General features: G+C 37.1%; 2 protein-coding genes across 6 annotated transcripts in view; one reads left to right on the forward strand and one right to left on the reverse strand.

The window, feature by feature from the left end:
- The window catches only part of vps8 (VPS8 subunit of CORVET complex), a 71,305-nt gene extending 52,575 nt beyond the window's left edge, over positions 1 to 18,730 (forward strand). For 3 of the 4 annotated variants that reach the window (XM_023296292.3, XM_055018428.1, XM_055018427.1), the window contains 13 exons: positions 1,688 to 1,777; positions 3,172 to 3,218; positions 3,341 to 3,485; positions 5,262 to 5,351; positions 6,214 to 6,399; positions 7,674 to 7,755; positions 8,151 to 8,233; positions 9,836 to 9,916; positions 10,571 to 10,740; positions 11,006 to 11,174; positions 13,447 to 13,500; positions 15,291 to 15,371; positions 16,654 to 18,730. In XM_023296292.3, the coding sequence (XP_023152060.1) occupies positions 1,688 to 1,777; positions 3,172 to 3,218; positions 3,341 to 3,485; positions 5,262 to 5,351; positions 6,214 to 6,399; positions 7,674 to 7,755; positions 8,151 to 8,233; positions 9,836 to 9,916; positions 10,571 to 10,740; positions 11,006 to 11,174; positions 13,447 to 13,500; positions 15,291 to 15,371; positions 16,654 to 16,779 (1,404 nt within the window). In that variant the 3' untranslated portion in view covers positions 16,780 to 18,730. Of the gene's footprint in view, positions 1 to 1,687; positions 1,778 to 3,171; positions 3,219 to 3,340; positions 3,486 to 5,261; positions 5,352 to 6,213; positions 6,400 to 6,483; positions 6,577 to 7,673; positions 7,756 to 8,150; positions 8,234 to 9,835; positions 9,917 to 10,570; positions 10,741 to 11,005; positions 11,175 to 13,446; positions 13,501 to 15,290; positions 15,372 to 16,653 lie in introns of those variants that run through there. The other variant, XR_008604330.1, reaches the window with a different exon arrangement.
- A 2,343-nt stretch (positions 18,731 to 21,073) lies between these two features.
- LOC111586601 (cGMP-dependent protein kinase 2) overlaps positions 21,074 to 26,343 on the reverse strand; it is a 30,048-nt gene continuing 24,778 nt past the window's right edge. For both annotated transcript variants that reach the window (XM_023296360.3, XM_055018429.1), the window contains 4 exons: positions 25,361 to 25,483; positions 24,996 to 25,058; positions 24,135 to 24,201; positions 21,074 to 22,505 (listed from right to left, as the gene is read on the reverse strand). In XM_023296360.3, the coding sequence (XP_023152128.1) occupies positions 22,410 to 22,505; positions 24,135 to 24,201; positions 24,996 to 25,058; positions 25,361 to 25,483 (349 nt within the window). In that variant the 3' untranslated portion in view covers positions 21,074 to 22,409. The remainder of the gene's footprint in view (positions 22,506 to 24,134; positions 24,202 to 24,995; positions 25,059 to 25,360; positions 25,484 to 26,343) is intronic.

Raw genomic sequence — 26,343 nt, forward strand, 5'->3', positions numbered from 1 at the left:
ACATATTAATACACGTTTTCCACTGTTGATAAACTTGCGTTAGCACAGTTGAAGTTATGCTTGTAATGGCATTGGTGATACCTTTCTTGTGATGGTTTATGTCTCGTATCTTCACCTGATACACCATGGCTTTCAAGTGCACCCAAAGATAACGTCAAATGCATCTTCTAGGGTATCTGAAACATAAAAAAATATACATTATACATTTTCCTATGTATGGAAACTTATGGCCCACCCTGTATAGTTAGCGTATAGAGGATTCAGGAGGCATGTGGCTAAGATGAACCGAGATACTAATGGGAATACATGAGACAGTACAGTAACCCCAAACTGAAACATTTTTTGCAGCTCCAGTTAACAAAATGTCAAAACAAGTAGAATCAATTTTTCAATTGTAGAATGATAGCACAAGCACACTATTCTAAGTGTTCCATAACAAAGAATGTTTTAAATCATGTAACCAGATGTATACAGTTCAATATGAAGACAAAAACTTGTTTTGACACACAATAGCAGCTTTACTAGAGATCACAGTTACAATGTTATAGTGTTAGCTTTGCAATGACAAGCTGGTACCACACAGGTGTACTATAGGATTTTGCTTAGGTGTGTGGAAGGACTATTCCAAGACTTTGATTTTCTCCTGAAAATAAAGAAGATATACTTTCTTTGGTCCTTCAGAAACATACACTTTTGTTGTATGAATAGTTTTTTGGCTGATTTCATTAAGTGTATGTCTAGTTTCCTTTGGTGCACTTAAATTTAGAATTCCATCAATAAACACAAATTCATCTATGCCATCATGCTTTGCCATACCCATAGTGCACTTAGGCTCTAATTCTTCTCCTGGCTTTTCATACATTATATTTTGAATGTGGACACACATTTCCAAAATAACCCTGCCTTTCTTTGCATGATCTTTTAAAATTTTAGTCCTTGTTCTCTCATTTGAGTTTAGGAATGGTATCTGTCATACAATCTCCCGCTGTACTTGTTGACCTTATTTTCAACCAAGTGGTACAGTGTCTATAGTAAGTAATCCTCATTCTTGAAAATTTTCCCCTTTCAGTGCTTTTCAACATTGAATCATGGTCAGCATACTTTTGCTTTTTTTTTTTTTTTTTTTTTTAAAACATGAATTTGCCCAAAAGACTTTTTCATTTTAACATGAAAACAAATATCCAGAAACTGTTTGGTATCCACCAAGCATAGCGTGTAGTCCTTTGGAAAAAAAAGCCCAATTTTGGTCTTGTCAGACCAAAGAATCTCCTGTAGACTTTAGAGTCTCCCGGTTGCCTTCTGACTACCTCCACCCGAGATTTAATTTAAGTTTTTTTCAACTATGGCTTTCTTTTTGTCGCTTGCCTATAAAGCTTTGACTGGTGAAGAACAGACAACAGTTGCTGTATTCACAGTCTTTCCAATCTCACCTGCTGAAGCTTGTAACTCCTTCAGAGGAGTCATAGGTGTCTTTGTGGCCTCCATCACTAGTCTCTTTCATTCACTCACTGTTTGAGGAAGGCCTGCTGTGGCCAGATTTCTGCATGTGCCATATTCCTTCAATTTGTTGTTGATGGATTTAACTGTACTCTAAACGATATTTAGTAACTTAGACATTTTTGGACTAACCATACGTGTGTAAGTGATTTTATATGCATTTGATTACCTCTCTATCATATGTTTACAGGAGCTAATAACCCTTGACCCCAGCAAATCAGCAGACCTTGTGCTGTTTCATTTTGTGGATGAGGTGCAGCAAATCATCTCTGAGCTACAGGTAAGGTCAATCTAAACAGTAACGTCCTCATATATCTTCTTTTACTGGTAGCAGTAGTGCTGACTGTCAAAATGTCAGCTATTACAGTAAAAACTTTCTGCACTTCAGCTACTGAATACCATTTTCACTTCAACTTCAACAATCTTTACACTGTGAAGTAAAACTAAAGGAAGCGTCAACTGCAAATAGCGTGAAATGTAATTTGTTGACTGAGGAAGAGAACCAGTCTTTAAAATATTAAAACCTGCGTAGTTGCTGCCCAAGCCCTCTTTTTCTGTTTAGTTAAGTGGATGCAAAAAATTTGAGCTGTGTATTCAGTATGAAGTATTTCACTACACATTTTACTCATGTCTTATAAAACAGAGGATATGGTTTGCTTTTATTAAATTAGATTAGATTATTGAGGCCAGTTGTAAGCATGTAAAGCAAAAATGAAAAGCAAGAAAATATTGATGTTTGTGAAAATGATCATACAGAATGCTATTATACATACATTTTTAGATATTTAAAAACAATTCGCTACAAAAGAAACACAAAACAAACATTATATTAATACTAATTAATAAAACTGAGCCAATTCATGTAACTATCTTGGGATCTTGTTCACAAGTGACAGGAAAATGAAACTTGAGAAGGAAAATTAGGAAGGAGAAGGATTAGTATCACATCACCAATAGTGCAGGAAATGTACCAGACCATCTGGTTGAAGAGAGAGCTGAGCTGGAAGTTAAAGCTTTTTATTTACAATCTATATTCCGACTTTCACCTGTAGTCATGACATCTGAGTAGTGACAGAAAGAATGACACTGGAGATACAAGCAGGTGAATTAAGTTTACTCTGTAGGGTGGCTGGGCTCAGTCTTAGACGTAGGATGAGGTGCTCAGACGTTCGGATGGATACTTCAGAAGGAGCCTGCTGAGGTGGTTTCCGGCGTCTGAATAGGATTCGTCCCGGGAGACTTATGCTGGAGTTTTCTGGAGCTCGTCCAGCTGGGGAAGACCCCAAGGTAGCTCCATAACTCACTGGAGGATTTACATATGCTCATAACTCACTCCAATTCTGTCACGCACACAGAACAATAGAGCCAAATCAAGAAAAAACATATACAAAGTACATAGAAGACCATAGCATGATCATAAGACAGGACAGCAAAGTATGCAGTACAGAAAGACTGTGATAGGGATAGCCTTCATTTTATTGTACACAGAGAAGCCTTTCTTTCATGGATAATACTCACCCCTCTTGCTGAACCTCTTGTGAAATGTAGCAATTGTTGATAAACTGTCTGAGTGAAAACAGAATAGCCAAGCCATATATGATCTTGTACACAAGACAACCTATGTGTAAGGATTGGAAGTGTTTTTACAATGATGTCTTATCTTTTTGCTTTTAGGATGACCAGATACTTTTCAAATTCCTCAGCTGCCTCTTGGAACCAAGGTATAGTGTGCATTTTGCATTTTACTCCTTCACTCCTTCATTTCTTTTGAATTTCCCTTCTGTCCTCTCTGTCTATCTCCTACTTTTATTCCTTCTCGTCTCCCATTTGCTCTGTGATTCAGGGAAGGCCCTCATTCAGAGTCCCTCCTACCTCTGGAACGCGACCTCAATGAGCTGCTGTTGGACTTACTGTGCCGTTTTGCTCCTCACCAGCTTCTGAGCTTCCTCCACACCTCCCAGCACTACAGGCTGGAAGAAGCCATACAAGTACTTATTCTATTATATCTGTTATACTTGTTCAAGGGTATAGTACATAGTCCTCGGCCCAGTACACAGACCTTCTCTTTAAACCTCCTTCCTCTTTTGATCCGTGTTTCTCATGCATCTTTTGCTATTTTTTGTACAAATATTTGAGCCAGTAATTGTACATGTGAATGTTGTGATATGTGCTTAGGTCTGTCCAGATGCTTAAGAGAACATTATTTTCTTCGTGTTTATTGAGGTACTGTTGTTACTATTTATTAATCCCAAGGTATAAGACAAAACTTAAAAGTACACCACTGTGGTTTAATACTTGCTATGGCATAACAAAATACAACTACACTAAAAAAACAAGGTAAGCTGATATCTTCAAAATGAAATTGCTTTGTTTGAATAAGGCAAAATTAGAGTCAATAATCACTGTGATTTTAAAATTGAATTTATTCTTCTTCCCCCTTTACTTAGTCTACTTCAAACCCTGTGAAATTGAGTTTGACTTATCTGGCATTAACATTGCTGTCTTTTGAAGGGAATCATGGGCTCAAATTTTCAGCAAGTGAAGCAAGATATAATGAGAATCTAGTGACTGCAATGATTCTGTTAATACTAAACATTCTGTACTAGTTTACTGGGAAAGGGGCTAAATGTTGCTCCAAATTTGACCTGTCTTGGCCACGAGGTCCGTGACACCTAAATGTCAAATGTTTGCTATTAATTACTTTTAGTAGCCTCTTCATCAGCTCACTTGGTCTTCCACTGTCAGATGAGGGACCTCAGAAAAGGAAATAATAAATATATAAATAAATACATTGAAGGTGCTCTTTGGTAGGAGACACAAGTATGGCAGAACAGTTAATCGATTTGAAATCATTAGCAAATCTCAAAGGCTGCAATTTAGTATATACATTATGCACTATATCTCCAGTCTATGCTGTCAGTGGTTTTAGAAATGAATGCTGTCCTTTCATGTGATAGCCATGCTTTTGATGTTATCTGATGTGATAATACTCGATCATGTCATAAATCTATTACATAGTGATTATTGAACTTAAGATTGACTGTAAAAAAGATTATATTGCAAATCACAATTTTATTGTTAATCAGAAAAATCCCCTTTAGATATTTTGGCCAAGTCATTCAACCCTAAATGCAAGAAATCAAAACAGAAAAAATGTCAGATTAGAGGCCTGCTGCTGTATCATTCAGTAATGTTTATAGATATAATGCCATCTGACATTGTAGCTAGAGAAGAACCCATTAGGGCTAAACTCTTTGGGCCAATAGAACTTAACCCAAGAAATGGAGAGCTGGACTAGTGGCCCTGATCTAGGGCAGTCGTTCCCAACCTGTTTGACTTGGAGCCCCCCCTATAAGCTGCACCCCGGACAGAGCCCCCCCCCCAGCGTGGTGCCTTATGGGTAGACTTGTGATGACACAGTGAGTCTGTTACTCTGATTTTATCCAGAATGTAAAAATCTGTTTTTATAACATCACAGCCTCAGAGCAGACAAAGCTTCATGCTCCCCCCTCAGGTCTCTGGCGCCCCCAGGTTGGGAACCACTGATCTAGGGCATACTCAGGGGATTTACACTAAGTATGGGCAAGACAGCACAGTCCCTAATAGAGTTTTCAGGCAGCAGAAACTTTCTGCTCTCTGCAGTTTGCCACTAGATTGTTAAATAGCTGGGAGTGCTTTTATGATTTGTAGCCGACATGACTGACTCTCTGCATTAAGCCAGTTCATTTGAGAGCCTTTTTAACATTTCCTGTTTTTCTCTTTAGATAACAGAGAAGTACCACTGCAATGATGCTAGAGCCTATCTACTGCAAAAGAAAGGAGATGTTCAAGGAGCGTTTGCTGTCTTGTTAGAGGTGACTACAAAACACTCAGTCATAATTAGTTCATTGATTAGACTGATTTAAACCAGGGGTGTCAAACTCACTTTAGTCCAGGGGCCACATCCAGCCCAATTTGATCTCCACTGGGCTGCACCAGTTTAATCAGAGCGTAACAACCTATAAATAACAACAATTTCAACTTTTTTCCTTTTTAGTTAAAAAAAGTACGTTCTGGAAATGGTCACATTTAATTAATTATCTTTTTACAATTTTATCTTGAAATTTCTTAAGAAAAATAAGTTCAATTTCAACAATATTATACCTCAGTTTATCATTTACATATGCATTGCAACTGACAGATCACAGTGTCTACAAAGGCGCAAAACATTTAGTCACAGCTATCTGGAACTGAACAATCTAGTATTTTACTTTATGATCAACTTGTCAAGGTCTAAAAATTATTTAAAATTTAAAGTTATACAAATTTACAGTTTTTACAAATCTTCTCTGTAATTTTTACACTTTGTAAAGTCATCCCGCAGGCTGAAATGGACCATCCGGCGGGCCGGTTTTGGCCCGCGGGCCGTATGTTTGATACCGCTGATTTAAACTAGTTATTTTTTGTCTATCCTTTTTAAACATAAATACCTTAACTCTGAGTTGTACTGAGTGACATACCTGTCATCAATATACACACATATCAGTATGGATATGAGTGTTATTTTAAGTTGTTAAGTAGAAATAGAAATAGAAATTTGACTATGAAGAAGAAATGTGAATTCATATAAAATAATAATTGCTTAAAATATTTAAACACAGGAAGTAAATGTTGTTTATGTGACTGGAATTTCATGTAGTGTTATTGTCACTAATATCTTTTACACTCCCTCTGAAGACACTGAACCAAAAACTATGTCTCCTCACTGCTGAGAGTGACGGAGGAGTTGAAGGAGAAAATAGAGGTCAGAATAAGGACGAGGAAGACAGTGAATCAACGCTAACAAGAGTAAAGGATTCACTGAACGACATTATTGTCTTCTGTCATCAAAGTTGCCAGAACCTGGACCAGCAACAAAGAGAGGTATATTGAATGTACACCGATTAGGCATAACATTATGACCACCTGCCTAATATTGTGTTGCTCCTCCTTTTGCTGCCAAAACAGCCCTGTCCTGTTGAGACATGGACTCCACTTGACCCCTGAAGGTGTGCTGTGGTATCTGGCACCACGATGTTAGCAGCAGATCCTTGAAGTCCTGTAAGTTGCGAGGTGGTTCCTCCATGTATCGGACTTGTTTGTTCAGCACGCCCCACAGATGCGATAATGGATTGAGATCTGGGGAATTTGGAAGCCAAATCAACAACTGAAACTGGTCGTTGTGATCCTCAAAAACTGTGCTTTTTATGTGGCACAGCGTATTATCCTGTTGAAAGAGGCCACAGTGATCAGGGAATACCGTTTCCATGAAACAGTGCACATAGTCTGCATCAATGCTTAGGTAGGTGGTGCGTGTCAAAGTAACATTCACATGGATGGTAGGACTCAAGGTTTCCCAGCAGAACATCACCCAAAGCATCACATCTTCCCATAGTGCATCCTGGTATTATGTGTTCCTCAGGTAAGCGACGCACACTCACTCACTCAAGAAAACGTGATTCTTCAGACCAGGCCACCTCCTTCCATTGCTCTGTGGTCCAGTTCTGATGCTCACATGTAAATTGTTGGTACTTTTGGCAGTGCACAGGGGTCAGTATAGGCACCGTCACTGGTCTGTGGTCATGCAGCCCCATACGCAACAAACTGCAATGCACTGTGTATTCTGACACCTTACTATCAGAACCACTTCAGCAATTTGAGCAACAGTAGCTCATGTGTTGGATCGGATCACATGGGCCAGACCTACCTCCCCACATGCATCAGTGAGCCTTGGCCACCGATGACCCTGTCGTCGGTTCACCTGTTCCTTCCTTGGACCACTTTTGATAGATACTGACCACTGCAGACCAGGAACACCCCACAAGAGCTGCAGTTGTGGAGATGCTCTGACCCAGTTGTCTAACCATCACAGTTTGGTCCTTGTCAGTCTTACTCAAATCCTTATGCTTGCTCATTTTTCTTGCTTGTAGCACATTAAATTAGAGGACAAAATGTTCACTTGCTGCCTAATATGTCCAACCCACTAACAGGTGCCATGATGAAGATATGATCAGTGTTATTCACTTCACCTGTCAGTGGTCATAATGTTATACCTGACTGGTATATGATAATATATATAAAAACATAATATTGACTGTGTTTGTTTGGTAATGAGGGACTCTAATCACAACTTAACCATTGCTTTCTTTTTTTTACAGGTTCTGTGGTTTCCACTTCTGGATGCCATGATGGCTTCTCAGAAACAAGTGAAAGGCCACAATGCCAAACACACCTGTGACGGTAAACATTTACACATGGAATTCTTTATATTAATACACATGTGACCAAAGATGATGTAAGGTTTTTGGCTCCAGTCTGCCATGTAAGCTAAAGACACTATTTTGTATCAGCAGATCTACGCTGTCCTGCAGTAGAAAACTCTGATATGACATATATCTTTTATTTAGGTCATGATCAAAGGCATCTCTGCAAACATTTTATAAATGAACGTACTCTACTGAATCACTGTTGTCATTGCCTGAATCAGTAGGTACTGAGCAAGTTTATGTTTTACTTCACTCAATGAAGCAGTCATGACAAGTCTTTGTTCTGTTGAGAATCTAATCTTGGCAGTGGTAGTAATGCTGATAGTACTGTTAAGATGCTATTAGTCATGTTTTTTTTTAATGTCTTAGTGCTAAAGGAGCTGACGATGGAGGTTCTCACCTGTATGAGCAGCTTTATTTCTTTGCCTGCCATAATTCAGCAAATATTGCAGGTGTGTATGTTTCGCTTTGTACATCCTTTTGTAATCTGCTTTAAAGGGATTTTTTAATTATTGGTAACACATCGTTCCTGTTGTTTAGATTTAATACATATAAAGAAACTTCACAGACCTCTTCTTCAGCTTTGTTGCCCCTTCACATGCATTGTGTGCTCTAAATAGTCACTATTACATTAAACACATCTACACTATACAGCTCTAAGTGAGAGTACACCCCTGTTACCTACACATCAGATAATTCAAAATTGTGCTACCTCTCAATAATTGCAAACTCTTAGAAGTATCATCTCTTAAGAACAATCAAAAACAAATAATTTTATTGAAGATAAAGGACCCAAAGTAGGAATTCAATGCAACAAAATCTATCATTACTGACACACCAGTCAGAAAAACCTCTGATTAACAATAAAAAATTAGTTGATTTTCAGTCAACTTAATTGCAGGAACATGGCTATAAAATGACCTGTGAATACCAGAACTCTCTTAATTTTGGACTTGAGTCTGCATGTCTGTATCATGACTTTGCTTGGAAAGGGAATGAGCAGTAACCAGAGCTGCAATGAAATGATAATGTGGACAGTACTTTTACTATCCGCCTCTTAGAAACAGACAACAAATGCTTCAGAGTTATCAATGGAAATCTGAGGTTCAAACACTTGCTGTTTGAGGAAGGCCTACTGTGGGCAGATGTATGCATGTGCCATATTCCTTCAGTTTGTTAATGATGGATGTAACTGTACTCTGAAGGATAATTCGAAGAGACAAGCAAACGCTTCAGAGTTATCAATGGAAATCCGAGGTTCTTTTGCAGTCTAGAAAATACGAAGGAGATTCCATACATCAACCTTTATTGATAGAAAAAAAACTGTGCTTGCTATTTGCCACAAAACTACAAGAGTACACTTTGCTAAATAACATGAAAAGAAGCCTGTATTTACCAACATTTTGATATCATATTTATAATCTAGCCTTGGCTGCCTCTTGTACTTATGAAGACATGCAGGCCTCAAAAATGCTGAAGAAAATAACATTAATTAAAAACTGTGAAAGCTGGATCTACCTTCATTAAATATACAAAAGTTTCTGTACATACAAACCTAGAGAACTAGTTCTCAAGAGCTACTCTCCAAAGATGGTCTAAGTGAAGGACCTTATACTGTGTTTAAACATGGAGACCAGTTCACTGGTATGAAAATTGTTATACAGATAGTGCTTGTTGTCAGAGTACATTCATTGTGTTTTAGTTTTTTAACTGGATGTGTATCATTGAATCAAAATCTAAAAAATCCCCTGCCATATCCTTTAAAGTCTCTGAGTAGGTTCTGACTTTTAGTGACAAAAAATGACACCGTGGCAGACAGCTGTGCACATCCCAGTACAGTATACAGTGCATACTAAATAAATAACAATAGAGAAGACCATCATACATTAAATGAAAAACATTTAGGTAATGCATGTGGGGTACATAACTTTCAAGTGAAGCCTGTCTTGTAGAATATGTAATAAATATCTTTAATCAATGTACAGTGTTTAAATCTTTACTGTAAGTGATGCAGTCATGACACGTGATCCTATCTGCTGGCTTGTCTCTACCAGGACCCTGTCTATGGCAGAGGGAAGTTGGCAGAGATTCAGGGCCTCATTCTGGGGATGCTGGACACTTTTAACTATGAACAGGTAAAGCTGTGTGTGTGTGTGTGTGTGTGTGTGTGTGTGTGTGCGTGTGTGTGTGCGTGTGCGTGTGCGTGTGCGTGTGCGTGTGCGTGTGTGTGGTGTGTGCATGTGTGTGTTAAATCACATGGCTGAAACTTCTCTTCTCACTTACAAATACATTTAGTTAATAAACAAATCCTAAATAACGACTACATCTTTAAGCTCCTTACGTTTTTCAGTGTTTTTGTTTGTTTATATTGCACAGCAGGAAAACAGATCTTTATTTCTGATCACTGAATAATGCACTGGTCATATGTACAAATCTAACTATACAAACTAATTTTGAACACATTGGAGGATGAGATGGAGAGACAGGCACTTAGAAAGATGGACGTCATTTTGACAAAGCTGGATCATCCACTTCAAATCTGCCTCAGTGAACAACTAAAACATCGGTGGACGGCTCCTTTCCCTGCGCTGCAGGATAGAAAGATTCAGAAAATCTTTCTTGCCATCAGCAATCAGACTATTTAATTCAAAAGTAAACAGATGAGACCAGACAATTGAATTTCCCTTCAGGGATTAATAAAGTCATTGTATTGTATTGTATTGTATTGTATTGTATTGAATATGTGAATATATTTACAAAAAAACTAAGGAAAAAGAACTCTATTTTAGACATTACTTGAAACAACCACCAGTCTGTTGAACCACGACCTCCACTGGTCCCTGGCTCACCTACGTGCTGCTGTCACAAGGGGACTCCACCCACGTCAAGACTACTGTAACATCTGCCTCCAGCACTACAAAAGGAGGCAAGATTCAGCAGAGGAGATCATTGTGTTCAGGTAAAATGACACTGAAGATGCTGACTGACTTCTTAGCAATATTCGGTGCCAAATAGCTTGTTTTTGTTTTTTGTACCTTTATTTTTTGAACTGTGTAATAGTATGGCAGGGCCATAAGGAGGAGGAATGAAGTCTACATAAAACTCCTAATCTTTAAACCTGTAATTAATTTCCAGGACAGTGTCAAAAATCTAAAGAGTAGTAGTAGTAACTAGGCCTACTAGTGTATATACAGGTAATAATATGTTTGTTTGTGTCTTGTCAGCTGTGGCCACCTGTACCACTTTCAGTGCCTGCAGCAGAAGAACTGTGGGTGGGGATCTGCTGCAGAGGTCCAGCAGCGGTGGAGGTGCTACAAGTGTTCCTCTAGCCATGGAGGAAGGAGTGGAATTTCCACTGAACCAAAGAGAAGTCGAAGCGCATCTCTTGCACAGGTGTGTGTTTGCTCTTGTACTGTGGCACTACTAGTTGGAATATGTTGCTGTTAAATAAATAGGAGTTACAGAAGTTACAGGCTAGTTACAAGTGTGCTTCCTAACTAGGTGGAACAAACTGTAAAATGACTGCAGCTCCCTGGAGTCTAAAGAAGATAAAAGTCACTGTTTGTCTTTTTCTGTTCACTGTGAAAGCATCTGTAGGCTGTTTTCTAACTAGGCTGATTATGGTGCCCCTGTCATTTTTGGGATGACGACATATTTTCAAGTAATTCACATGTGATTACTGTGTACGTGTTTGATTTTATGAAAGGGTATTTGTATATATTTAGGCTTGTTGAAAGAAAAATTACAGCACTTATCTAATCAATCAATCAATCAATCAATCAAACAGACTTCATTTATGTAGCACTTTTCATACAAATAAAATGTCACACAATGTGCTTTACAGATCACAGAAATAGTTGGAGTGGAATTACTGTCTTCTTACGGAGACCAGATAGGAGAGCATCACAGTAGTCAATCCTGCATGTTGTAAAAGCATGTATTACAATCTTTACATTCGTTTTAGAGAGGACTGGTCACAGTCTAGCAATATTTTTTAGGTGATAAAAAGCAATCTTGGTGATATTTTTAATGTGGGACTCAAAACTGATTGCTGAGTCTAAGATGACTCTAAGGTTTTTAACTTGTTCACATGGTTTTAATGCCAGAGCTGAGAGTTGTGAATTAAGCTTCTCTCTCTGAGCTTCACAACTAATGACCAGGACCTCAGTTTTGTCCTGGTTGAGCTGAAAAAAAGTCCTTTGCCATCAGTGGTTTAATGTCTAAAATGCAGTTAAAAAGGGCAGCAGTTGGCCTTCGGTTGACAGTCCTGTTCCTTAAGATTACTGGGATTTTAAAGCCATAATACAAGACTGAGCAGCTGCTCAAATGTTTTGTGCCAAGACAGAAGGAGGGGACAGGCCCAGAGATAAAAACAGATTTATTACAATCATTGAGCAGTTTAAACAGACTGTTAAAATCACACTTCCAACCCTTGGACTGTTGATTACATTACAGTGAACATTTGGGTTCACATGTGTTGGTGATTCCCCAGTTGTAAGACCTTAGTGTTGCCAAAATCAAATGTTTAGAACATGCTTAAGAAGAGCACAAAAGTGAGCACAATATTCAAAGAGGCACTGGCAAGAAAGTCCTCCATTACTGATGACAGAAGAATTCTCACAATAGTAAGATCCTCTCCAAATAACTGTCCAACAGATAGGAAATACTCATCAGGAGGCAGATGTGGATTCAGTTCAATTCAATTCACTTTTATGTATATAGTGTCAGTTCACAACATATGTCATCTCCTACCGCTTCACATAGAAATGTGAAGGCCTTCTGGATTTTAAACAAAGAACAGAGAACCCAACAATCAAAAGCTGCCTTTTGATTCCTTATGAGCAAACAGTCAGTGACAGTGGGAAGGAACCAAAAAACTCCTTTAACAAACCGAACCCTTTAAGACTATATTCCTTGAGGTGGAAAAATTTATTTCAGATTATCTGAGGATCTTTTAAAATCCATTGCTAGACTCACAAGTATCTACAATTTCTTCCCAAAAGGCCTTACAGCGCTCTTTAGATTTTGGCATGATGAAACCGTGCACCTCTCCAGGTCTTACCTGTCAGAGATTTAAATACCACGGAGTCTACCTGTCACTCCTTAAGGTGCTTTGAATCATTGACACCCAATCTACAACCACTTATTCTAATTTTATGGATTTCATGGTGTGATAAATGTAAGGATTTACTTATTATTTTTACGGGATATACCAGCTTTTTTTTGTTTGTTTTTTATTCGGAAAATATCAACAATCAATAACAACAAAATGCCATTTTTCTTTGTATATCACCAGTATTAATATGCGCTGTTTTAGCTATGATCAAACTTTTAGAATTAATTATTTTCAAATGTACAGATTGTATCCATCAGCACAGTCCAAACTGTGTGGTAAATGTTATGTATTCTGGGATTATTGTTACTGAATGAAAAGACAAACCTCTGACATTTGCATATTGGCAAGATTGTGCTCCCAATATCTGTGATTACACAAAAATATTTCAGGTCACAGCAACTGTAGAAGATCTGATGTTACTTGTGTGGTGGCAGCTTAAGTTCATGCTAACTGGATTTAGTTACTGTCATAATACTACTTTCAATCTAAACCTTAAGAACGTCTTACAGTATCTAGCAATCCTGACACAACCTTTTCTCTGTGCCTCAGACGCATGTTACATCAGTGCATCATGACGGAGGAGCAGTGGCTAACAGGAAGAAGGTAAGGTTTTATCAGATCCCAGGAGGCCATCAACAAATACACTGCTGTGAAAAGTATCAGCCTCCCTACAGAAATCTTCTATTTATGCATATTTGTCCCATGTTAATGTTTCAGATCATCAAACTAATTTTAGTGTAAGACAAAGAAACCCAAGAAAACACAAAATGCAGTTTTTAGATGATGATTGAAATTATTGAAGGAAAAATGGTGCCCAGCCTGTCTTTCCCTATGTGAAAAAGTAATTGCCCCTTTAGCTACCAATCTACCAGTTGGTTTCAGTGACACCAGCCACACTCATATATGATTCCTGCCAGGCTTGTTGAATCTAAACATCACTTAAATAGAACCTGTTTGGCATTGTGAAGTAACTAAAGGGTCTCAAAAAACAGCACATGATGCCACGTTCTAAAGAGATTCAAGAACAGATGCAAAACAAAGTCATTAACATTTATCAGTCTGGAAAGGGTTTCAAAGCCATTGCTAAGGCTCTGGAACTCCAGAGAACCACAGTGACAAACATTATCCACAAATGGAGAAAACATGGAACAGTGGTGAACCTTCCTAGGAATGGACCAATGACCAACATTTGTCCAAGAGCATGTTGATATCTAGTCCAGGAGGTCACAAAAGAACCCAGACGTATATCAAAAGAACTGCAGACCTCACTGGCCTCAGTTAAGGTCTGACTACATGATTCTACAATAATGAAGAAACTGGGAGAAAATGGATGCTTTTCTTCCACAGGACCTGGACAACTTGTCATAACTGATGGACTGATGATGACCCAGAGCACATAAGCAAGTCCACTCTGAGTGGCTCAAAAAGAACAAAATGAAGTTTTTGGAGTGGCTGTGTTAAAGTCTGGACTTGAATCCAACTGAGATGCTGTGGCAAGACCTTAAAAGGACAGTTCATGCCCAAAAACCATCTAATGTCGCTGAATTAAAACTATTCTGCAGAGAAGAATGGGCCAGAATTCCTTCATGACAATGTAAAAGACTGATCACAGGCCATCTTAAACATTTAACTGCAGTTGTTTCTGCCAAGGGTGGAAAACCAGTTATTAGGTTCAGGAGGAAATTACTTTTTCACAGACAAATATAGATTTTCAATATTTTTTTAAAATAAATCATTATTTAAAAACTGCATTTTGTGTTTTGTGGGTTATCTCTGTCAAATATTCAATAAATATTAGTTTGATGATCTGGAACATTTAAGTGTGACAAATAGGCAAAAACAAAAGATTTCTGTATGGGGGCAAATATATTTTCATGGCACTGTGGCTTCACATTCAAGACAGCTGGTGACCCACCTTCCTTGGCTCTGCAGGTGATTAATATGCTGCAGTATAGTACTTCTCTCCAGCAATTTCTCCTCAACATTTTTACATTACTTTTATAATTCCCAGTTTAACAAAACTTGGGTCATAATTCTAGAAAGTAATCATTTTGGAAATCAAGAGAAATACTATAAATAATTTCCAATTCTATTATTTCTACCAGTCAAATAAAAAAAAATCTTACATGGTTTTTGTGAAAATAGGACACGGTTGTCTGAAAGATGAAGCTGCAGTACATAAACTTTGATATAAACGTTCTAATCTGGCTGTTGTAAGTCCAACATGAATCTGATCAACTAAATATGAGCATAATTAAATTAATATTCAATACAGTGATGCTTTCTCTTATACTTAATTAGATGCCCTTTTGTACTTTGTATGCAATGTTACAAATGAAAGCTTAATTTTAATGCCTTGACTACGTGGCTTGTGGTTGTTTGTTGTGCACCAGGTGTTTGTTGAGGCAACGTTGGACCTTCAGCAGGAGCAGTCCTGGGATCAGATACGTTCTTTATACCAAGGACCATCCAGGGTATTAATCTAAATATCTCACATTATAACCTGAAAACATTTAGTTTTGCAGTGCTTGGACACTAACCAGTAGTAATGGAGGGTGCTGTTTTCTGCTTACTCATGTGATTACCGAGGCACACAAAGTGACCCATGTGTGTTTTTGTGGTCTTTAGGCGATTTGGCATATAGAAGCTGGAACAAAGATGCATCAAGCAATATACTGTACCTAGAGACAGCCCACCATTTCATTCCCAGCTGCTCACAGGACCATACACAGAAGAATGTATGCTATTAGACCAGGAAAGCTAGTTCCCCAGTTTTGCAGCCTCATAGCCTGCAGAAGGAGGCCTATAACCTTCTTGATATGCACAAAACGTTTTCTATTTAGAACTTCCTAAAATGTCATGTGTCTGTCTGCTGTACTGATGAAGTTCTGAGGCTCAGATATGATTGAAAAAGTCCATTAAAAAGTGATAAATCTGGACCAACTTCTATGTACTTCAAGGACCTGGAACTCTAGAAATATTTACAGTATAAAGGTAGAACTTTCATCACTAAATATACTTAAATTGTGAATTTCAATCTTTTGATTTTGTAGTGACCAACACCTGTACTGGTTACTCTTGACTCCTTGTATATGTTCATACAATCATTCTGATCTGATGGAAACTATTCTGTGCCCTTCATGGCTGTTTTATTTCTGGAAGTATTGAATCTTCTTCCATGTTAAGATATTTTTTGAGGATGAAAATAGAAAAATTCTCAGGTTTGAAACATACAAATTAGCGAAATTCAGTCAAAATATTTAACAGAACTCAGCTTTTGGTCCCAAATAAGGAACACGTAAACCTTGAACTGAACTCGAGAAGACGCAGCAACGGTTTTCCTGAATTCTGGCTGTGTTGATACATCCAGACTGTCTGGTTAAATCTGGAAACGATTTAACAGATTAAAGAGGAACAGAATGAACTCAGCACCATTCTGAACCAGGAAGACCCAGAACCTCCGCAGATGAACGAGGAACAGGATGAACTCTGCACAGAGATTCAGAGTTTTTTTTTTTTTTTTTTTTTGAAAAGATTAATGGAAACAAAAATATTTGAAAAAAGCTCCCCAATTTTGAAAAAAAAAAGTTACTACAGTCTTGTGGTACTTTTTGAAGGTTTTGAAAAAGAAGTAATGTGCATAATGGATGAGGGAATCACCTTTTTTAAGTAACTGTGTTGAAATTATGTGTCTTTGCAATTGTTGAGTGAATTGAAAAGTCAGTGTGTGACCACTTTCATTTCTCTGTCTTCCAGTTGTCTATCCTTTCAGAACTCTCCCATGGCCACAGCTATGAGAAAACAGGCTCTCTAAGCACAGCCCTATCAGGAACAGAGAGTTTCCAGCTTAAACTCTCTCCTCCCCCTCTTTTTGAAGAATAGCACCAGGACCCACTGAGGAAAAAAATCAATTTCATTTCTCCTGATGTCCATGAATGGGTGGTTAACGGCAGAATCTACTTCAGTGGAAATTGTAGTTGTCCACTGATTTTTTTTTATTGTGTATGATCTGATGTTGTATTACTTTTTCAATTTTTTTATTTTAAAGAGCTGTTTAATATAGATAATATTGAGTCTTTGATCATTCTAATCAGTGTACTTTTAATTTCATCAGTTGTTGATGTACTACAGCTCGCTGAACCATGGTAACATAACTAAGAATCATCTAACATAACTGCAAAGAATGTTAAAGCATTATTTTATAGAGGCAAATGACTGATTGTTTGTTTTCAAGGAAGAACAAGATGTAAGATATCTTTACCTCCTGTTTCCACACATTGTATGAACTGCTGATCATAACTTCTTTAATCGATAATTGTGATGATTTTCTGGATTTTTTTTTATCAACAAATTCCATGAAAAGACTAAGACCAGTAATGTATTGATCCAGTTGTTTTATTTACTTCTCCAAATCCTGGTTCAGCTTATTCATTGATGTCATAGAGCTCCATTGCTGTCGTAAAACTAACTCTTAAATGCATACCTCAAGTCTTAATCAACATGACTTTCCTAATAATTCAAAATTTTTGAAAAATCAACCTCCTCTTTTACAATTTTCGGCTACACATTCATCAATAATAGGTAATAAACTATCCAAAGCTTGATTGGTTCACATTATACATCAATGGTACCATTTTTATGACGTTTTATTTGTTGTTTGATAATACTACTCTAATAACAGTAACAGCGTTGCTAATCCATGCTAATGTTAGCGTTTTCTAAGGAGTAGAAGCTAAATATTTAGCTAGCTGTTACTGCTGACAAAGAGGACAAACTTACTGATGGAAAAATGTAAAGCAGAAAGTAAATGATTTGTCTTATCCTGATAATATGTATAACAGGGTTGCATGAGGTAGAGTGAGACATTCAATCAAGGCTGACAATATTATGAAAATATGAAAAATAGAAAAGAGGAAATGGCTTTGTTCTACCCATTCTTTTGGAAAACTGTTTGATGTTAATTCCAACCTATCATGTGATTCACTGTTTTCTTCTTCTAGCAGCTAAAAAGGTTATGCTAACAGGGTTGTTGTGGGACACACGTGCCATGCATAATAATTGTTACTTAAAATATTATCTTGATTAAAAAAATGTTCCCACAAATACAACAGACATCAATGAAAAAAATAATACCAGAAAAAAAGTAAATTTAAATGTTATTTCAACTGTTATAGTTGCAATTTAATTTGGCCATCAGGTGGGTGGGACATGAGAAAAATGGTATTTTAGGGGAACTCCAGACTTATTTGGTATTTTAAAAAATGTTTTCAAACATTCTTGTCTCCTAGTTTTTTTTTAAGATTTGGTCTCAGGAAAAGTAAATTTACACAATAACTGCATGTTTTAGTATTTTGTACATGGATTATTTGAAATTTCATGGGTGGGTCTTAACATGTCCTCCAATTCTGGAATTGACCCTTATGCCTTAAAATGCCTAAGATGTGACTCTACACAGTTGCGTCCTCCAGATTATGTAAATCAATGAAACACTGCCGCCATCTCCACCCACCCTTACACTGCTTGCAGCAACTCAAGCACAGTAGATCACCTACTTGTTCACTCTAGTAATTTAACCATACATGTTTGAATTCTGAAGAAAAAGAATATACAAAACCCCACCCCACAAGATGAATAGTTCTTAGGTTTGCTATGTATGAAACACAATTACGACCACATTGTTGCACTGCGTGACATTTTTCACTTGTACTATCTCTGGAGAGTATTTCACATGAGGTACTCTCATATGCAGAGAGAAATCCTGTATATACCCCATCATGGATTCCCAATTACCCATTTTTGATGCACAATCCAAAAGTAAACTGATTTTAGTTGATTTTCATGCTTTTTAAAAGAGAATGGTTTGCTTTTTTTCATTAAAAAAAACGTTGGTGTATATACACACATGGACAAAATTGTTGGTACCCCTCGGTTAATGAAAGAAAAACCCACAATGGTCACAGAAATAATTTGAATCTGACAAAAGTAATAATAAATAAAAATTCTATGAAAATTATCCAATGAAAATCAGACATTGCTTTTGAACCATGGTTTAACAGAATTATTTTAAAAAATAAACTCATGAAACAGGCCTGGACAAAAATGATGGTACGCCTAGAAAAGACTGAAAATAATGTGAGCATAGGGACATGTTCAATCAAGGTGTGTCCTCTAATTAGCATCACAGGTGTCTACAAACTTGTAATCAGTCGGCCTATTTATAGGGTTACAGTAGTCACTGTGCTGTTTGGTGACATGGTGTGTACCACACTAAACATGGACCAGAGGAAGCGAAGGAGAGAGTTGTCTCAGGAGATTAGAAAGAAAATTATAGACCAGCATGTTAAAGGTAAAGGCTGTAAGACCATCTCCAAGCAGCTTGATGTTCCTGTGACTACAGTTGCACATATTATTCAGAAATATAAGATCCATGGGACTGTAACCAACCTCCCTGGATGTGGCCTCAGGAGGAAAATTGATGATAAATGGAAAAGATGGATAATATGAATGGTAACAAAAGAGCCCAGAACCTCTAAAGACATTAAAGGTGAACTCCAAGGTCAAGGTACATCAGTGTCAGATCACACCATCCGTCGTTGTTTGAGCCAAAGTGGACTTCATGAGAGACGACCAAGGAGGACATCATTGTTGAAAACAAATCCTAAAAAAGCCAGACTGGAATTTGCCAAACTGCATGCTGACAAGCCACAAAGCTTCTGGGAGAATGTCCTATGGACAGACCAGACAAAACTGGAACTTTTTGGCAAGGCACATCAGCTCTATGTTCACAGACGCAGAAATGAAGCATATGAAGAAAAGAACACTGTCCCTACTGTGAAACATGGAGGAGGCTCTGACAGTTACAGAAATTGTTTGATTGCAGTGATTGCCTCAAAAGGTTGTGCAACAAAAAAGTTAAGGGTACCATCATTTTTGTCCAGACTTGTTTCATGATTTAAAAAAAAAAAAAAAAAAAATTCTGTTAAACCACGGTTCAAAAGCAATGTCTGATTTTCATTGGTTAATTTTCATAGAATATTACTTTTGTCAGATTCAAATTACTTCTGTGACCATTGTGGGTTTTTCTTTCATTAACTGAAGGGTACCAACAATTTTGTCCACGTGTGTAGCACAATTAGAAATCTGTGCTCAGATGTGTCAATGAAATTTTAAATTGTGGTTCACTGCTGTCTTTCAGTTTTTTGTCCACAGAATATTGCTTTTGACTTGTTGAAGAAAACAGATATTTTCTGAAAAGGTTGTTCATCCAGTTACTGATGATTCAGTTGACAGAGTTTCATGTTGCATTCATGAGCTTCAGTGGTCTGTGACCTAATAGACAGTTTGGACTATAGGAAAATGAATGGCATTTCAACTTCCAGAACTCTGCACACCCCAAACAAATCCTCCTACTACTGCATGACATAAAAAGCTGAAACGCAGCCAGACATTTCTCAAATGTTGCTCCTTGGTAACATGGTACAGACACTGCTCCTTTGAAGTCTACATCTGTACTCACACTATAGCCCGACCGGCTCAATCAATTAATTAATTAATTAACCGAATTAATTAAAATTCAATCATTTTAATAAGAAACACTCAGTGGAGGCCTGTTTTGCACTAATAGGGAGTTTTGTTTTGTTTTTTTAAACAGGACAGGTTATTTACCTTGATGATGGTTAGTGTTTATGGGCTACTGTCATCCATGGTCTTTCATTTTCAGATTCTTAAAAGTAACCTGCTTTAAACTCTGAATTTTGAGAGTTTTCAGACAGAAAACAAGAAGAAATCAAAATCCAATTTATTAGATAGTATTATCATTGAACCCATTTTTAGTTGTTTACATTTTCACCTTTTTCCCAAAATCCAGATTTAGTGAGTTTACCGTCTGAACGAGCTACAAAGGAGGATTTTTGACGTTGTGCTCTAAATATTCGGTTACTCTGCTTAATAAACCAGCAGGCATGCTGTATTAACCTTACACATGAGTTGTATGTGTACGTTTATTTCTGGGTATTCAGCCTGTCATATTTTACAGTCAGTAAAAGATAAGATCCAATTTAACAAAACATGCAAAACTTAAAATGTATGTACCTCTAGATGGTGAATGGTTGAAAGGACTGACCAATATTGCCATTCATTTTCAAATAGAGGTATAACTGTCGAATGCACACAGGGATAAACGTCTGAAACTCCTCATCAGTCATCAGTGGAACTGAAGAGGCCTCTTTAATGAAAGGTGAAGCATCTTTAAAACCGTAAAGAGAAGTCCATTTGCTCTGAACTGATATTCCCATGATTACCATGACCCCAATAACTGAGAATCTACACAGACATGATTGTTACAACATTTCTTCAGTTCTAACTGACTGGTAGGAAGTTTCAGGTGTTTATAGTCACTCCAGCTCCCATAGCTGGAGGGATGAAGGAAGCCATCTATGTCAAACTGGAACAGCTATCTCTAAACAGAGGAGGTTTTTCTGCATTAGCCATGTGAGCTGGAGTGACTATGAACATGTGAAACTCGCCATCTGATAGTTAAACCAAAGAAACCTCTTGGATGAGAAGTAAACATCTTCAAGAACCTAAAAGAGAAGTTCAGTTGCTTTCTTCTGAAGCTCCTAGGTTCAAAGAATGATATTCAGATTAAAGTAGATAAGTCTCTATTGAAGCCGTTATTAGGATTAAAACCTGGTCCAGTTTTTAATTGCCCTTTAATAAAGCAGGTCCAGAATAAACTATTGTGCAATGGAAGTTCTGATCCCTTGATTGTCATATCAGCAGTTAGGGTTAAAAAGAATTTGAGCCACAATACCACTTGGCAAACAATTGTCATAGTAGCTGTGTATTTCAGGATCTGTGATACAGTGCTGTGAAAAAGCATTTGTCCCCTTCCTGATATCTTCTGTTTTTGCATATTTCTCACACTTAAATGTTCCAGATCATCAAACTAATATTTGTGTTTAACATTAGATATAACCCACAAAACACAAAATGCAAATTGTAAATGAAATAAATACATACATTTTCTGAAGATTTACTGAAAACCTAAGTCCCCCTGTGAAAAAGCAATTGCCCACCTACACCTGGTTTTCCACCCTTGGCAGCAACAACAAGTAAAAGTTTGTTACAGCTTGTGATAAGCTTTTTACATTCTCCTGGAGGACTTTTGGCCCACTCTTCTCTGCAGAATAGTTTTGATTCGGCCACATTAGATGGTTGTTGAGCATGAACTGCCCTTTTAATGTTGTCATGTCTCATGTTGCTCAGTGCCGAGCCGATTGAACACTGTGTGGCTTCTATGTATGTAATTGTATCTAGAAGGAGGCCATGATACAGGCCGACAGTATACCTCTGTGTTATTTATCTGAATGTAATGATGCTTATTTGTTTTTATAAAAAGAGGTTATGCAAAAAGTCTGGCAGCAATGAACAATACTTTCAGTACAAAAAGATATCTGTTCAGCCTCAAGTTTCATCCACAGTTGATGCTTAAGTCTTTGTTATCAGAGTCCTCAGAAGTCTTTATCCCAGCCAGACAGCTCATCAGGAGGTTCCTCTGTGTCTGGAGGAAATATGTCGAAGTGACTGTGATCCATCGGCCCCTTCAGCTGCAGAAACAATAGAAATATTTGTTAATTATTACTGGATTTTCTATTATTTCACTTGTATGGTTTTGATTCTCCTGGGCAATCTCTTAAAGTAAAAGAAAGAAACAACTTCTGCAGCCATTGAACACTTTTCTTTTTCAGATATTAATGAAGTGCAACTTAACATTTCCTGTACTTTAGAAAGTCGGCTTCCTTTTTTTTTGCCTTAATCTAACAGCGGAACAGTAACTTCAATAATTATTTAAAATATTTGAACGTGTCACTGTGATTGTAGCCAGCCTAAATGCTTTTCTACAACCAAACAGCTAAGATGTTACACATAGATTCACAGTTTTACAGTAAAATAGGGCTAACTCCAACCCTAACCCTAACTTCACATGAATGATTACAATTGACTACAGCTGGTGACTCCTCTGAGCCAAAAAAAATAGTGACCATTCCACACACTCATTAGCATCAGCCATAAACACTACAATGGGGAAGTCTTAGGAGCTCAGCAAAGATCTGAAAAAACAGATTAGTGACTTGAACAAGTCAGAAAAGTCACTTGGAGCCATTTCAAAGCAGCTACAGATCCCAAAATCAGTTGTACAAAAAATTGTTCATGAGTATAAAGAGCATGGTACGGTTGAAAACACAAACTATCACCTGCTGCTGAGAGACAGTTGGTCAGGATGGTTAAGAATCAACCAAGAATCACCAAAAAGCGGGTCTGCAATGAATTAGAAGTTGCTAGAATACAGCTGTCAGTATCCACAGGAGTTTTACATCACCATAAGCTGAAAGACTATCATGCAACAAGGCCTTTCTCCAAAAACAACATCTTAAGGCTTGACTCATATTTGCTACTGATCACGTGGACAAAGAAAAGGCCCTCTAGGGGAATTTCTTGGGTCATATGAAATAAAACAGAGTTATTTAGCCACAATGACCAGAAATATATTTGGAAGAGTGACGGTGAGGCTCTTAACCCCAAGAACACCTAACCGACTGTCCAGCATGGTGGTGGTAGTATTATGTTCTGGGGCTGTTTTGCTGCCAGTGGAACTGGTGCTTTACATAAAGTAAATGGAATAATGAAGAAAGAGGATTACCTCCACATTCTTCAGGAAAAGCTAAAATCGTCAGAAGGTTGGATCTTGGAGGCAAGTGCGTGTTCCAACAAGACAATGACCCCAAACACACATCAAAAGTGATACAGAAATGACTAAATCAGGCTAGAATTAAGGTTTTAGATTGGTCTCCCCAAAATCCTGACCTAAACCCCATCAAGAAGTTGTGGACTATGATAAAGAAAAATGTTCAAAAGCAATGTAACTTTGAGATCACACAAAGAATTTGTATTTTGGCCAGCCCATCTATAGCACCACCCAATATAAAGTAACTCTTAATAAAAAAAGGGGATATTTTTTGTACTCGCTCTTGCTTTTTACATCAACAAATGATCACCCAGTCATTATATTCCTTTTCAAATTGGTGAAGAATGTTCTTTTTAAATTGTCATTATGAAAAACGAATCCATGGCAGATTCCATATTACTGTCACATGTACACAACATTCTCCCTATTTTCCACATAAAAGATCACAATTTCTTAAACTCAACTAGCTGTCTGTGCTTATAAATCTCACCTGTCTCCTCAGTGGAGACAGCAGCTTGTGACATCTCAAACCTTCCCAGTTGAATCCTTGGAACCACCTACAAAAAAAAAAAAAAAAATCTTGCAGCTAGACTTTATTTATAACTACATTCATTCACTCTACATTTTGAAAAAATGAGATTAAAAGTACAGACCATATATCATTCTCATGTACTGTAATACACACATTTTGGCTTGATATTCACAAATGGATAAAAAAAATCTTAATATTTCCTGCTTTTATATTTGGAGACAATATAACATTTAGTCAGATCTGGCAAAACAAAATGATGAGCTTTGTTGTTATGTAATTCTTACACACAAAGCTAGAGTGAAGAAATATCTCCTCTAAAATCTTCAAAACTAATCAGAAGAGTAAAACCACAAAAGCTGTATTATATATATATTCTAAAACATTTTCCCACTAAATGAAATCGCTGAGATAAGACTGTATTTCCCCATCTATGTTGACTTATTCATTTATTGTTTGTCATTCTCAATTTATTCTAAAGTTTGGTCCTGATGTTATTATGAACACACCTTACTATAAATCAACTGTAAATCTTATATTGTAATGTTAGGTGGCTTTAAATAATTACTATGTTGTAATTAACATTGGGATTTTCTTTGTATTCTCTTAAATGGCTTAATAATATTGCTGCTATACTTGATTTGTACAAATTAAATAAAAAATAATTAGAAGATGACAGTCGAACCTTAAGGCGCAATATTACAAGTAGCTGCTATGTTCCCCTATATGCATACTGTAAGGATGTAATTTGGAACACAGTCCTAATCTAAAAATAATAACCAAAAGGAAAAGAAAATTGTGTCATTTAGACTGTAAACTTACTTATGTTTCTTGATGTCAATGATACCATTCTTTTTGTTTCCCAACCTCTCAACTGGATTTAACCTGAGAAGAATAGAAATACATGTTTATATTGGTTCAGTGTCAGATTTAATAACAACAAGCAAATCTTAACCAGGACACATGACTGAATTAACCTAACACATGACTTAATAAACAAATGAGTGTAACACGTGAATATGACCTATGTCTGTGGTCTGAGTTCAGTCCAGCACTGCAACACAATGACCCAGTCCTCTCCTAAAGGATACTGGCTGGTGTGCTCCTTCCTTAGTTACCATCTCTGTTTGAACATTCACTGCACAGTATTATCCTCACATCTGATAATGCTGTGTGATTCACCGTACTTGCAGAGTCTCCTGATGAGTTCGTCTGGACGTTTGCCTATCCTCTTGGGAAAATCCACCTTCTCGATGCCATGGAGGACCATGGTATAAATCTTAATGTGGTCTGAGCCAGAAAAGGGCGGACTGGAAGAAAAACAGATTTTCACATCACCTGAAGCACAAAACAATAAAACGAACTCCACTAATGGAAAGGTAGGCTAACCTTGTTCCGCTCTGCACTTAACACAAGACTGCTATGCATCTCTGAAACTCACTGTCAGTAAGAATGAAAAATTTCCCTAGATGTTGAAATATTCCTTTATTACTCAGTAGTAAAATGCCGCAATGCAATAAAGAGACTGCTCACTGTATCAGTGCAGTGCACATCCACAAAATAGCTGCCAGTAATAGCTAGTCAGTCAATCTAGCTGATTAAATGCTCTATATCTTCTATGCTATAAATATGATAGTAAGTTTTAGACACATAGATATTTAAGATTCTCATCCATCAGTGTGATTGGCAAGATGCCGAGATTGACACGTATCAAAGCTCATATTTAATGACTTTTTGTAATTTAATGGGGGCAACTGGGTAATCATAAAATAAACATGATGATATGTTTTCAATGTCCTCTATACATATTGTACACATCAGTGTTCTTCAGGGTCAATTTGACCCCAGGCTTTTAGCTGTATAAAACATATAAGAAATATCAACATTTTGCACAATTTTGCTTTGGTTGTTTTGAATGATATTGAGATCACTATGACATGCAATTGTATAATCTTCAAAAAACTTTAGGGCCCTGAACTTGTTAAAATTGTTTTTGTTTTTCCTGGGGTCAAATTGACCCCTAACATAATACATGTTACTATTCATGATGAGAGAAATTGTTTTACATTCCAAACATTATAGAGAAAAAAATATGTACTTTGAAGTAATATAAAGTCATTAAAACACCAAAAACATATCTTTTTCCAATTTTAGGTCAGTCAGTGAGATT

This window comes from Amphiprion ocellaris, chromosome 16 (assembly GCF_022539595.1).
Source record: "Amphiprion ocellaris isolate individual 3 ecotype Okinawa chromosome 16, ASM2253959v1, whole genome shotgun sequence".
Lineage (NCBI taxonomy): Eukaryota > Metazoa > Chordata > Actinopteri > Pomacentridae > Amphiprion > Amphiprion ocellaris.